Source organism: Bos taurus, chromosome 17 (assembly GCF_002263795.3).
Source record: "Bos taurus isolate L1 Dominette 01449 registration number 42190680 breed Hereford chromosome 17, ARS-UCD2.0, whole genome shotgun sequence".
In the NCBI taxonomy this organism is placed as follows: Eukaryota; Metazoa; Chordata; class Mammalia; order Artiodactyla; family Bovidae; genus Bos; species Bos taurus.
The window spans coordinates 58847336-58862600 of NC_037344.1; the positions used below are offsets into that span (position 1 = coordinate 58847336).

The 15265-nt window shown below is 41.5% G+C and overlaps 1 protein-coding gene across 3 annotated transcripts in view; it reads left to right on the forward strand.

Moving 5' to 3' along the window:
• MED13L (mediator complex subunit 13L) overlaps window positions 1-15265 on the forward strand; it is a 282978-nt gene that overhangs the window by 236308 nt on the left and 31405 nt on the right. For 2 of the 3 annotated variants that reach the window (NM_001192468.2, XM_059876003.1), the window contains 4 exons: window positions 3136-3235; window positions 7976-8196; window positions 8693-8898; window positions 12710-13647. In NM_001192468.2, coding sequence (NP_001179397.1) covers window positions 3136-3235; window positions 7976-8196; window positions 8693-8898; window positions 12710-13647 — 1465 coding nt within the window. The remainder of the gene's footprint in view (window positions 1-3135; window positions 3236-7975; window positions 8197-8692; window positions 8899-12709; window positions 13648-15265) is intronic. The other variant, NM_001369918.1, reaches the window with a different exon arrangement.

Genomic DNA, 15265 nt, shown 5'->3' on the forward strand with positions numbered 1-15265 from the left:
CCATGGGGATTCTCCATTGAGTAAGTGAACATAAATAAAAGGCCTTCTATTTGTGAGATTTTTTTTTTTTGCTTTATCTTGCATTCAGTTCATTTGCATTCTTAAAGATAATTTTGCCTATTAAGGGACTTGATTTGGGAGCTGACTGTGGCTCAGATCATGAACTCCTTATTGCCAAATTCAGACTTAAATTGAAGAAAGTAGGGAAAACCACTAGACCATTCAGGTATGACCTAAATCAAATCGCTTACAGTTATACAGTGAAAGTGAGAAATAGATTTAAGGGACCAGATCTGATAGACAGAGTGCCTGATGAACTATGACAGAGGTTTGTGACATTGTACAGGAGACAGGAATCAAGACCATCCCCAAGAAAAAGAAATGCAAAAAAGCAAAATGGCTGTCTGAGGAGGCCTTACAAATAGCTATGAAAAGAAGAGAAGCAAAAAGCAAAGGAGAAAAGGAAAGATATACCCATTTGAATGCAGAGTTCCAAAGAATAGCAAGGAGAGCTAAGAAAGCCTTCCTCAGTGATCAGTGCAAAGAAATAGAGGAAAACAATTGAATGGGAACGACTCGAGGTCTCTTCCAGAAAATTAGAGATACCAAGGGAATGTTTCATGCAAAGATGGGCTCGATAAAGGACAGAAATGGTATGGACCTAACAGAAGCACAAGATATTAAGGAAAGGCGGCAAGAATACACAGAACTGTACAAAAGAGATCTTCACAACCCAGATAATCATGATGATGTGATCACTCACCTAGAGCCAGACATCCTGGAATATGAAGTCAAGTGGGCCTTAGGAAGCATCACTACGAACAAAGCTAGTGGAGGTGATCGAATTCCAGTTGAGCTATTTCAAATCCTAAAAGATAATGCTGTGAAAGTGCTGTGCTCAATATGCCAGCACATTTGGAAAACTCAGCAGTGGCCACAGGACTGGAAAAGGTCCGTTTTTGTTCTAATCGCAAAGAAAGACGATGCCAAAGAATGCTCAAACTACTGCACAATTGCACTCATCTCACAGTCTAGTAAAGTAATGCTCAAAATTCTCCAAGCCAGGCTTCAGCAATGCGTGAACCGTGAACTTCCAGACGTTCAAGCTGGTTTTAGAAAAGGCAGGGGAACCAGAGATCAAATTTCCAACATCCGCTGGATCATCAAAAAAGCAAGAGAGTTCCAGAAAGACATCTATTTTTGCTTTATTGACCATGCCAAAGCCTTTGACTGTGTGCCTCACAATAAACTGTGGAAAATTCTGAAAGAGATGGAAATACCAGACCACCTGACCTGCCCACTGAGAAATCTGTATGCAGGTCAGGAAGCAACAGTTCGAACTGGACATGGAACAACAGACTGGTTCCAAATAGGAAACAGAGTACGTCAAGGCTGTATATTGTCACCCTGCTTATTTAACTTCTGTGCAGCGTACATCATGAGAAATGCTGGACTGGATGAAGCACAAACTGGAATCAGGATTGCTGGGAGAAATATCAATAACCTCAAATACTCAGATGACACACCCTTATGGCAGAAAGTGAAGAACTAAAGAGCCTCCTGATGAAGGTGAAAGAGGAGAGTGAAAAAGTTGGCTTAAAGCTCAACATTCAGAAAACTAAGATCATGGCATCCGGTTCCCATCACTTCACGGCACGTAGACGAGAAAACAGTGGCAGACTATTTTTGGGGGCTCCAACATCACTGCAGATGATGACTGCAACCATGAAATTAAAAGATGCTTACTCCTTGGAAGGAAAGTTATGACTAAAAGTTAAATAGCATATTAAAAAGCAGAGACATTATTTTGCCAACAAAGGTCCATCTAGCTAAGGCTATGGTTTTTCCAGTAGTTATGTATGGATATGAGAGTTGGACTATAAAGAAAGCTGAGTGCCGAAGAATTGTTGCTTTTGAACTGTGGTGTTGGAGAAGACTTTTGAAAGGCCCTTGGACTGCAGAAAGATCCAACCGGTCCATCCTAAAGAAAATCAGTCCTGAGTGTTCATTGGAAGGACTGATATTGAAGCTGAAACTCCAATCCTTTGGCCACCTGATGCGAAGAGCTGACTCATTTGAAAAGACCCTGATGCTGGGAAAGATTGAGGGCAGGAGGAGAAAGGAACGACAGAGGATGAGATAGTTGGATGGCATCAGCGACTCAATGGACATGAGTTTGAGTAAACTCCAGGTATTGGTGATGGACAGGGAGGCCTGGTGTCCTGTGGTTCATGGGGTCAGAAAGAGTCGGACATGACTGAGCGACTGAACTGAACTTAGCAAATCAAGGAAAAACCTTCTTCAAATGTATTGAATATACATTTCAATAATTTTATGAGGTAAGGGGTTTTTTTCCCTGAAGGTGAATAGTAATTGTAGAAGTAGGAATGTGTGTGCTCAGTCACTAAGTTTTGTGACTGAGCACTAAGTTTTGTCACTCTTTGTGACCCCACAGAGTCTAGCCCACCAGGCTCCTCTGTTCATGGAATTTCCCAGGCAAGAATGCTGGAATGGGTTGCCATTTCCTTCTCCAGGGGAATCTTCCCAACCGAGAGGTTGAACCCGCATCTCTTGCATCTCCCACAATGGCAGGTGGATTCTTTACCTGGCAGGTGGATTCTTTACCACTTGAGCCACCTTGGAAGCCCAAGAAATAGGAATAGGAAGTATCTTTCATGTGTATGTGTGTGTGTGGTGAAAAATAAGAGTAATAGCTTGGGAGGGCTTGAGGTCATCTCTTTTAGCTGCCTGCTTCCAAACAGAAGGAAAACCAGACTGATGACCAGTTACTGCTTGGAGGCACCCGCTTGATGTGATTATTGTGTCCCTGAAACTGCTTCCCTCATGGAGAGGGAATTGGCCCAAGGTCTGGGACCTCTGCTGAGCTGGCAGTCTGCCCTCCCCTGACCCGTGACAAGAAGACCCAGTCAGTTCGTTTCTCATACTTGATAAGGTTGTCGTCATCTCTTCTGTGTCACTGTCTGCTAGTATTTCTAGACGTTCACCTGGTGAAAATTTGTAAGGAAGTGTGTTTTTAAAATATCAATAGCCATACACTCTAAGCAATAGCTAACTACCGCCCTGCTTATATACAAATGTGCTGCTCGGTTTTAATAATTACTAATCTCTTCTTAGGCTGTGTCACCTGCACTGCGCTCATCAAAAATGCCTGCAGTTGGGACAGAAGACCGACCTCTTGGGAAGGACGGAAGAGCTGCTGTTCCTTATCCACCGAGTAAGGAAAGGAGATGTAGCTTCAGCTCACTGCTCGTGATACATACATAATGTTCTCATCCTCAGTGGTGCCTCATCTGAGTCCCCTCCTTTTTTTTTCTCATTCTAACAGAATACTGAAAATAAATTAAAACTTGTATATATTGGTATTCCTAGGGTGGCAGGTAGCTAAGAGACCCATTTAAATTTAAATTCTTTTGTTTTCAAATTAACTTTCATGGTTTAAACTATGAAACACGTGTTTCGGTTTGTTTTTCTCCTGGTCCTCTCCCAGCAGGGTAGATGCTGCTCAGTGGTTTTCAGAGCAACATTCTGGCGTAAGGGCTTGTGTAGAATGTTTCCATGTTCATAAATTTAATTCATACAAGGGTAATGAATATTTGTTTTCTATGGTCCTTTTTCTGATTGATATTGAAGATTTTGTGTTTCGTTAAAGATATCAACTAGTTTTATTATGTATGCGGACAAGAAACTTCCTTTTTTTCCTAAGAAACATTATTCTACAAGAGAGAAGAAAGTCAAGGTTGCTTATATGGGTACTCTGGAACCGAAACACAATTCCATTGCAAATCATTCTTTAATACCTTCTCATTAACTTCAGCTGGTAATGAGAACAAATTGAGGGGAAAAACCACCATGTCATAGGGATGAGTCAAAAAGTTTTATGAACCTATAAATGTACTGCTGATTTACTCAAATGTAGAAGTGTGAAGTATACAGAGATTGGATTTTGACAGCTTTAGTGGATCCATAGCTTTTTAAAATATGCAAAGCTTTCTCAAGCATGACATGTATGAAAATGAATAATGATAGCCAGCCAGTTGCTGTAGTTTTTTTAATTAAACATTTTTCTTTTTTTATTACTCTGCACTGCAGAATTTTACAAACATGAAACTCACAGATTAAAAGAAACATTATTAAAGTAGATTCATCTGGAGTAAGGCAGATGAATGAATTCTTCGCTTGCATTTAACCAGTTGCTGTGCTTTTTTTGACACTCTAATATGTAATCATGTTAGATGTTAAAATGTCTGAAAACTTGTCCAAGATCATTCACTCACAAACCAACCTGCTGGTTAGTGTCATTGCCAGTAAAGAATATGGTGTGCTCTCTCTTTTTTCTCTCATTTCTGTTCCAAAAGGAATTGCTTCAATAAGAAGCTACTCAGAATTTTATGATAAAGTACAGGATATAAGAATTAATAAATTTGAAATATTGCAAAAATATTGGCATCAGGAAAACATAGATAAATAAGAGTCAGAGGACCTGATGAACATGTCAGAGTATGTGTGCATGTGTGGGGGGGACATATACATAGTATTTCCTTCAAAGATGAGACAATGAAAATAGCATGGCAAAAAGCTCTTAATTTCTACAGTAGCTTATTGTACATTGAAGTGGAAAGACATAGCACTTAATGTCTAGAATAGCAGCGCCATCCAACACAAGTACGAGGGAAGCCACAAATGAGAGCCACACAAGGTGATTTTAAATTTTCTGTTAGTTGCATTCAAGAGTAAAAAGAAGTTTTTTTTACTGTGAAGTTAATTTTAATAGTATATTTTATTTAACTCAGTGTATCCAATATGTCATTTTTATGTCATCAGCATAAAAATACTGAGATTTTTACATTCCATTTTTGTATTAACTCTGTGGAATCCAAGGTACCTTTTACACACAAGCGTATCTCAGGATGGATGGGGCCCCCTTTTGAATGCTCCATGGCCATGTGGCTAGTGGGTCCTGCCTTGCACAGCATAGGTCCATAATTACTCATTTGCATATGTAATAATGAAGAAATCAACTTATAGTAACAGTGAGAGTTAATTTAGCATCAAGTCTGTGTTAAGTAAGTATTGTTACATTAATTAAAATGAAACATTTCTCTTAGGTTTTATTATAAACCAGTCAGTTATGAATTATCTTGGAAAGCATGTCAGTTTGAAGTATGAGACTTTGAGGAGGCAGAATGAAAGAGTCAGACTTTTGAATTGGCTTTTTATTCCACAAGAGTGCTTACTATTTGTAAGGGACAAATACTGAGAAATTAATCTTAGTGATGATGCTTCTGTCGGAAGGCTTCGGTCTTCTGCATAAATACTTGATATACAGGGTAGGAAATGGAGAGTGCCCTGACTGGTGAGTTCTTGCTGAGGTGCAGCAGGTCTTGAGGACAGGCAGGGATGAGTAAGTGGAGCTTTGTGGGCAAGACTCGTAAACTCCAGTCCGCCCTGGTAGCTGTTCTCACACTCACTCTAGTCATTTTATGGGAAGAAAATTGAACAGGCAGTTCTACTACAGGCAATATTTTTCTATTTTAGAGGACCAGAATGTTTCTGTAGGTTTCTGTTTTCTTTCTGCCTTACCTACTTTGAGTCCAGTTCCCTGTTTTTCATCTCAAAACTTTCTAGGGTCATTTCAGGAATTTCCTGTGATTGAATAGCCTTTTCCATCTTTTTCTAATCAAACCAAAATTAGCAGGGAGGACTAATTATTACTGACTCTCACTACTTTCTGAGTATTTAGATGGACCTGGCAAACTGTTCATTTCTGTGCATACCTTATCTCATTTAACGTGCACAGAAAATATGAGGGAGATACTATTCCCATTTTGTAGATGAGGAAATTAAAGCTATAGAGAGGTTATGAGCCTTCCTGATGAATAGCTCATAATGAGAATGGTGAAGACTGCTTTCTAACATAAATCTCTGGCAAATGAAAAATCATTTTATCCATACTTTTGGTCTGTGTTCTCTCTTAACCTTTGACAAAAACGATCAAGGTGGCTGAGGCTTTGAAAACTGAGATATATAACTGTTCGGTAGCATCGAAAAAATTGAGGAGCCCTAAATGGCAAATGCCTTTTTCACATTTCTCAGAGAAAATTTGAAAACAAATTGAATAATTTTGGGATAACATTTTGTACCATAGCTTGAATATTTAATAAGTTAGGAAAGGGCTGTGTTTAAGTTCATTGTCATTTTAACTCAAAGTGAATTTATATAGTCTCATTATTTTCCAAATATCTGCTTTGTTAATTAAGTTCTGTAATATAATAGGAGTTTGAAGATTTGATGAAGCAGACACGTGTTTTAAAACACTCTGCTTACAAATTAATTTTATATTTACATTGAACAGTAGCTGCTCCTTGGCTTGGGAAAAGGAATAGGGACCAAAAATTAAAGGTGATGTATATATTTCAAGAATAACCTATTTTTCTGTATTAAAGTATTTAGTCTTATTTTTAAAAAGTGTATTGATTTGGTTGCTGCTGCATCTGAAGACCTGTTTTTCAGCTGCAGGACTTATCAACTATATAATCTCTCCGGTGGTTCTATGATAGTTTCTGGCTTGGCTTGTATCCCTAATACTGTGAATTGTTATATGATCTTCGGGTCAAATACTATTACAGCAAGAAAGTAACTTGAAGATCATCTTGGGAGTTTTACAATAGGTTTTCTTCTTCTTTTCTCTCTTTTTAACTTTTTTGCCATAGCAGCAGCAGGTACTGTTTTGTCAAATGAAATCTTATACAGAATTCTATTATAAAAGTTAAATAGAAGTGGAGCTTCTCTAATGGAAGTAAAAGTTGAGGTCTGAAACCCTGCCTATTGGCCTTTTTCTCCCCTTGTTGGTCCCTGAGGCCAAGAGAGGGTAAATTATTCAGGATTATATAATTAACTAGGAAACATGGTAAAAATCATTTAATCCAGAGCTTCTTACCCTTCTCTGCTCCATTGGGTGGAGGCTTTCCCCTCCCTCCATAAACAAAGGGAAGAAAGCAAGCCTAATAAGAACCACACTCCTAGTCAAGCCTTTCCTTCTAGATGAAGGAGCTAGGCCCGGAGGGAGGAAGTGCCCAGGACACAGCAGCGCTGTGGTGGGACCACCTGAGTGGGGGGCCAGCCCACTGCCGCTCCTCTGTACAGCTCTGCCTCAGGCGCGAGCACAGGGCAGCTATTCTTTATTAAGTTCTGATTCAGTGCTGTAAGTCGTGTTAACATCTGTTCAGTAGTTATAGTAAATTACACTACTATAGACAGTAGTTACTGTTTAAATGTTGAAGTTGCTAGAAAGAGCAGTGTGGTTGAGAACTGGGGAGTTAGATATGTTTCCAGATCACTGGTTTAAACTTGTGCCTCCAAATATGCAAATACATTTGCTGTACGTGACACCCCCTAGTGGCCAGATTTCATAACCACAACTTGCGTTTCATTCCATACACTACTACTCTAAGAATCAGTGCCTTAAAGAGACACTGGAAATGATGGTTAACCTCAGGTATATAACAATGATTTTTTTTTAAAAGGTTGAGAATCACTGTTCTAAATATTACTTAAAAGACAATTTTTTCCCCAGTTGATTTTCAATAAATTGTCTTTTGTTCTAGGTATGATTATTAATCCTGACTATGAAGTTTCGTTTCCTTAGATTTTTCAGGGTATCAGTTGTTAGAAGGGGGGAAAAATTATGTTTATGTAGACTTTGTTCACATAATTAACGTGAAGCCAAATTATAAAGCGTCAAGAGGACAGTGGTAAAGATTCAGCAAAGGCTAATTTTCTGCTGATGGCCTTCTTAGGAACTTCCGTTATTAGTATTCTATTATGTAACAGATATGCCCATTCAGTTAACATTATTTCTGATGCCAACTAGGGGGCCTGATTATGAACTGGGATTTTTTTTTTTAAAGAAGTCAGGCCCGTTAAAAATTTTACTTATTTATTTATTTATTTTTAGCAGTTGCAGACCTGCAGAGGATGTTCCCCACCCCTCCTTCTTTGGAACAGCACCCTGCATTTTCTCCTGTGATGAATTATAAAGATGGGATCAGCTCAGAGACAGTGACAGCATTAGGCATGATGGAAAGCCCCATGGTCAGTATGGTTTCAACACAGCTCACTGAATTCAAGATGGAAGTGGAAGATGGATTAGGAAGTCCCAAGCCAGAGGAAATAAAGGTAATTGCCGGGATATTACTGTACACAGACAGGCATGCATGCTCAGACTCTTCAGTCGTGTCCAACTCTGTGCAGCCCCATAAACCACAGCCCATCAGGCTCCTCTGTCCATGAGATTCTCCAGGCAGGAATACCCAGGGATCGAACCCACATCCCTCACATCTCCTGCATTAGCAGACGGACTCTTTACCACTCACGCCACCTGGGAAGCCCATACAAAGACGGTGATTTTAAAGCACATTTTTCTACAACTTCTTTAAAATAGTACTGTCTGTATGCAATATATACATACGTTCCTAAGGGTTCTCTGGATTAGATCATGTGGTATATCACTTGGCGTATTAATTAGTGTCTTTTGATTAATTTAAATGTTGGCATTCACATTTTTCCATTGATCAGATAAGAGAAATAGTGAATTCAGTCATTTTTGTTGCTATTACGGTATGTCCTCGAGTTGTTTACCAGCTTGATCACCAGCCCCACTTTGTTGTCACAGGACTTTTCGTACGTGCACAAAGTTCCAACTTTTCAGCCTTTTGTGGGATCCTCCATGTTTGCTCCACTGAAGATGTTGCCGAGCCAGTGCCTGCTACCTCTGAAGATTCCTGATGCCTGTCTGTTTCGGCCTTCATGGGCAATCCCTCCTAAAATTGAACAACTGCCCATGCCACCTGCGGCCACTTTCATTAGAGATGGCTACAAGTATGTGCTGGGATTCTGTCAAGTCGGCTGCCATATTTAATAGGATTTCTATCATTTAACCTAAGTATTTAGTTTACATGATGACAACATTTCATTTGAAACTTTATCGGCCATTCATGTTTTTGTGCATATTCTTTTGTGTTGAAAATATTATTTTCTAAACTAAATTTCATATATATGGGAAAATTGAGGTTATTTGTATAGAGAACCATGGTGTTTATGGTCATTCAGTGTCAAATCAGTGTCTGTCACAGAACCAAGCAGTAGATTGGAGTGGGTAATATTTTTAGGGTGACGGTGGTAAGTACTCCTTAATACGCACTTTGATGATTTCAGATGTGTTTACTTAAGGCACTTTAAGGTTAAGTATTCATATGCTAATTTCTGTTGCTGACCCTTTGTCATACAAGAAAGCAGCAATAGAACAGTGCCATGACACGGGGGAGGGAAAAGGAAGTATTTATCATAGCTTGTACGTAGTTCATCCTGTCATTCTGACTTCAACACTGCAGAATTAGTTTTCCCTTTGATTGATAATTTCTTAATGACATAATGTAAATGCTTTAAAGTAAAAGGCCACAAACTCAAATGTCTGTCAGGACCAAGTAAGCAGTATGTGGATGGAGTGGACTGGGCAGAGCAAAATACTAGCCACTCCTGACACCCAGTGTCACTGGGAGGGCAGTGGGGCCAGTGGGGCCAACAGTAAACTGTTTGAGAGTATGTATTGCCCCCTTTAAAGGGACTTTTATTTTTTTCTTTTTGCTTTTCTTTTTGCTATTCAACCTTAGGGAGTTGTTCAGGCAGGAATGTGAGAGATTTTAATGTACATTTCCTTTTTGAAATGTTGATAGTTGGGAATTCCCTGGCAGTCCAGTGGTTAGGAACCGGCACTTTCACTGTGAATGGCCTGGGTTCAATCCCTGGTCAGGGAACTAAAATCCTGCAAGACATGTGGCCCACCTCCCCCCGCCAAAGAAAAAGTTGTTGACAGTTAATTCAGAGTTACATTCTAAAAGCCAAGACAAATTTATGCTGTAGTCCAGTTTGTGGGCTACTTTTGTGACCTTGTATAGAAATCATCTTAATGAAATCAACTTTAATTTTATAAGCAGGCTTTATAAAGCCTATGTTTGTGTAAAGTCTGTATTGGAACGAGAAACTGTGACAGCGAAGTACTTTAAAAGAACCTTAGACTTGGAGAAGTACATGGAGTCACAGGACTCGAATTCCTGCCTTTTTTGTTTAGTCTCTGTATGACCTTAAGGGATCCTTCTATCTAGGTCTTCTCCTGTTTAAAATGGAGTTTCAGGCACAAGATTTTTGAAACGCTCTGAGAACTAATGGTTGTGGAAGCAACATGCCACCAGCAGTATGAAAGTGTGTGCCCAGAAGCACGCTGTAGGGCAGGGCCTGGCTTATTTTCGGCTGCCGTTCTCCAGTTGTGTCCCAGCTTGTTTCACCTCAGACTGGCCCGCACGGCTGCAGCAACTAGCACCCCAGGGGTTAGCGTGCTGAGCACAAGCAGCGCAGCTGCTTCAGAAGCCATTCCACCACCTAGCCTCTTATACACACAAGCTCCTCAAAACAGCAACACACAACCCTTTGCTGCATGATAGTTTCTGTAACAGATAATTTAGATAATTGTTTAGATCTATTAAATCTGTTGTCTGCCACCCCAGAGATTCTTGGTATTCAAAACTGGCGCTGTTAACAGAACCCTCTGGAATGAAATAAGCGTCCCTGCACCTTCCACTGTGGCGCCCACCACCCTCGTGTTGTAGCTGTGCGTGTGGCTCGTTGAGACCGAGACTGCATTTAAGTGCAGCACATGGGGCTGGTGGTTCCCTTACTTCCTGGACTGCACAGTTGTGGACTGTGGGAAGTCGTCCTGCTGTGGTCTCCTTCACTCTGTGTGTGTGTGGGTGTGTCATTGTGTCTGTGTGTGTGTGTGTGTATTAGTTGCCCAGTCATGTCTCTTTGCAACCCCACGAACTGTAGCCTGCCAGGCTTCTCTGTCCATGGACTTCTCCAAGCAAGAATACTGGAGTGGGTTGCCATTCCCTTCTCCAGAGCCTCTTCCTGACCCAGGGATTGAGCCCTGGTCTCCTGCATCACAGGCGGATTCTTTACTGTTTGAGCTGCAGGGAAGTCCTCCCGCTTTATTACAGAACACACCAACACTCTCTTGATGCCTCTCATACTTGCCATGCACTGACTTTCCTTCCTCTTTTTTTTTTTTTTTTCACTGTTGCATACCCAGCAACTAGCATGGGGTTGGTTGGTCCTCAGTTCATTTTTCTTGAATGGGAAAAGTCAGGTTCCTATACACAATAAACCATTTTACTGCCTCGGGAGCAATTTAATTATTTAGGTTTTCAGTTAATCGTTGTAGTTCCTTTTCTTATCTGAACTGCATAATCATTTTAGAGTTTTGTTGAACAGGAAAATTTGAAAGGAGTCCAATTAGAGTAAAGATCATTATTACACACTTACTATTTTGCTCTCTGAGATAGCAGTGATTGCTGATCAGGGTTTCTGGGTCACTCGTTATCTGCACTCAAAGACACCGCTGTGCCTCAGATTGAACATTTCTTTGCAGAGCCTGATTTGGATTTTCAGGTTGGTAGGTTAGGCATAGCTAATTAAAAATCAAAAGAAAATGATTCAAAGAGCCATTACTTTATGACATTCTTCTTTCAAATTATAAGTGAATGAATATGTACTTTATTGGAGGAACATTAGTTTAAGCACAGTATTAATAGAAGAATTTTAAGCATTTAAAAAATATTATTTCTTTTGATACCTTCCAATTGGAAAGAGTGATCCCAATCTGTTTTACGGGTACCTCTAATAATGTATATCAAGAACATTTTATTACAATAAGAACTTTTATTACAAAATCATGGACACTGTTTTGTTTTCTTTGTGGCTGTTCCAGACAGAAGTCACTGCTTATGAGAAAACAGCACAGTGTGATTGTCTCTGGGAATTCAAAATCATGGTGCTGTTTTGCATGGCGTATGGAAAATAGAAAATGAACTGCAGTTGCCTACCGCAGAAGCCTGTTAGCAGTTGGGACACTTTGATGTGGCATGTATACTTACGTGCACAGACCTAATTAAGACCAAGTCCTCTTGGCAGCATGTGTAACATTTGTATTAATTGTAATATATGACTGGCCAATGGGTTCCTCAAATAGAATTCCCTCATGGTCACTCATTACAATAAAAATGCAAGCTAGATAGGACTGCATTTTTTGGAAACTAAAAAAATGTTAAATTTTCATGTGCGTTTGATTATAACTACTATAGAATCACATGTAGATTATAGCCTCAGAGAACAAGTACACTGGCAGACTTTCAGTCTCAAAAAAGGACAAAATTGTAATTGCAAATTAGATGGGAATTTCATCTATGGTCTTCTAGCTAATTTGGCATCTGAACTCATGTGTTAAAGTTCTATTTAGTAGTTAGAGTTTTTCAGAACTACTTTGTCCAAACGCAGTATCATGTTTTCTTGTTAAAAATAGCCAAAGTTTCCTCAAAAGATGAAGAGGAGGCTTGCTGAAGTGTGGACTAAGTGGACGGGCACTGCTGTATTGAATTACTCTTCATACCTTGCTGCTTGGTTTTCCACACACTGCACTGACTCCTTTGAATCCTTAAAAAAAAAAAAGAAAAGAAAACCAAATAAACCAAGCAATAGCACGTGTAAATAAGAAATGGCCCAGCCGGGCTGGGGTGCTGAGGCGTGTGTCTGGCACCCGTGTCCTGCCCCCTGTTCTCACGAGGTGCCATCTCTCTTGCAGCAATGTGCCTAGTGTCGGGAGCCTGGCAGATCCAGATTATCTGAACACGCCACAGATGAACACGCCGGTGACGCTCAACAGCGCTGCCCCAGCCAGCAACAGTGGAGCAGGAGTTTTACCATCCCCAGCAACCCCTCGCTTCTCTGTCCCCACACCACGAACCCCCAGGACACCAAGAACTCCCAGAGGAGGGGGCACTGCCAGTGGTCAGGGCTCTGTGAAGTATGACAGCACCGACCAGGGCTCACCAGCCTCTACCCCCTCTACCACTCGGCCTCTCAATTCTGTGGAGCCTGCCACCATGCAGCCAATCCCCGAAGCCCACAGTCTCTATGTCACCCTGATTCTTTCGGATTCTGTGATGAATATCTTTAAAGACAGAAACTTTGACAGCTGTTGCATCTGTGCCTGCAACATGAACATCAAAGGGGCAGATGTCGGGCTCTACATCCCTGATTCTTCCAACGAGGACCAGTACCGCTGCACCTGTGGGTTTAGTGCGATCATGAATCGCAAACTTGGTTACAATTCAGGACTCTTCCTGGAAGATGAGTTGGATATTTTTGGGAAGAATTCTGACATTGGTCAGGCTGCTGAAAGGCGCCTAATGATGTGTCAGACCACCTTCCTTCCTCAGATGGAAGGAGCCAGAAAACCCCAGGAGCCACCGATAAGCCTTCTCCTCCTCTTGCAGAACCAACACACACAGCCTTTTGCTTCACTGAGTTTCCTAGACTACATTTCCTCCAGCAGCCGCCAGACCCTTCCCTGCGTGAGCTGGAGTTACGACCGGGTGCAGGCAGATAATAATGATTACTGGACGGAATGCTTTAATGCCTTGGAGCAGGGTCGGCAGTATGTGGATAATCCCACGGGTGGCAAAGTGGATGAAGCCCTGGTGAGAAGCGCCACTGTGCACTCCTGGCCTCACAGCAATGGTAGGTTTCCCGGAGTACAGATTTACTTTGAGAACTGTCTCGGCATGACGATAACTCCCACACTTGCCTTACTTTATGTGACAAAATTTTAAGTTTTATTTCTTAAAAAATAGACACAACTGAAGTGAGAGCTATCTTGAAATTCGAAATTTAAGGATGGGGAAATGTTTCATGTGAAACACATTTGGAGAAGAGTAATTACGTTGTGGGATAAAAGTCATCGGGATCAACGGTCCCTATCCTTTTTGACACCTGGGACCGGTTTCATGGGAGACAATTTTTCCACCGACCAGGAGGATATAAGTGATGGGGAGTGACTAAATACAGATGAAGCTTCACTCGCTTGCCCAGCTCACCTGCTGTGCAGCCCAGTTCCTAACAGGCCGCGGACTGGTACTTGTCTGTGGCCCAGGGATTGGGGAGCCCTGATCTAGATTATACAGACTGATAATCTGCACACCCTTCTGGGTCAAGTTTCCATGATACTTCTTCCAGGAAGCCTTCTGTCCATTTACAGAGTACTTTCTCTTTCCTCTGATTTTCCAGTATTTTATGTCTCTGGTAACAGTAATCACGTTTTACTTTATGTTGGGGCTCCTGGGGATGTCACTGTCTTAAAAACTCCAGGTGATAAACGTTTTTGGAGTTTGGCTCTAAGAGTGCTGAGCACCTGACTGTTCCTTTTCTTTATTCACTCTCTATCTGTGCTGTGATGTGTCCTGGGGGAGAAAGTGGTGAATGAAAGAGACAAGGTACCTGCCCTCAGGGACTTTCTAATCTATTTTGGAAAATGACATGAATCACACAACTAACAAATAAGCATATAACTGCAAACCATTATAAGTGATGAAAGCATGGGGTGTCAGAGGACACTTCTTGAAGAAGCAGTGATATTTGAGATTGCAACGCTGGGTACAGGTTAACTGAGGGCAGGAGTGGCGAGTGTGGAGGGCCACAGTTAAGTAGGGTGCGGGGCCTTCAGACGAGCCCAGAGGCCAGCAGGGCTAGATTATCAAGAGCCTTTGGGAACACGCTGGGCCCTGGGTCTTCAGTTTTAACAAGTCCTTGATGGGTTATGAAGAGACACTGCCATCAGATTTGTGTACTCAGAAACAGTGGACTCTGACTGGAATGCGGACTGAGGATTAGAAAACGGCAAGAGGGGGTTGAAGGACACTGAGAAGTTCCTGCCGCAGATGAAGAACCAGTAGCTTGGCTTAGTGTCCCAGCACAGGAGATGGACAAGAAGTGGGAACAGTCAGGGGCCGTTTGGGAGGTATTATGGCAGGACTTGGTAATGCGTTGGGTTTTGGGGATCAGAGAGAGAGAGAGAGATTAAGGAAAACACCCAGGTTTGTGACTTGTACACCTGGACAGATGGTGGCATGTTGGTCAAAAATGAGTGTTCTGGGGAAAGACTGGGTCTAAAGGTCATAATTGAGTTTGGGAAGTAAGTTTTAAAGATCTCCTTTGAGATGTCCAGGTGGACACTTGGGACTTGATGGCGTGGAGCTCAGGGGAAGGGGAGTGGACGGCACAGGGATGGTAGCCCAGGTCAGGGCGTGGTGAAGGAGGAGGCCTCACTGAGGAGGAAGCAGGTGTGGAGCCAGAGGAGGGC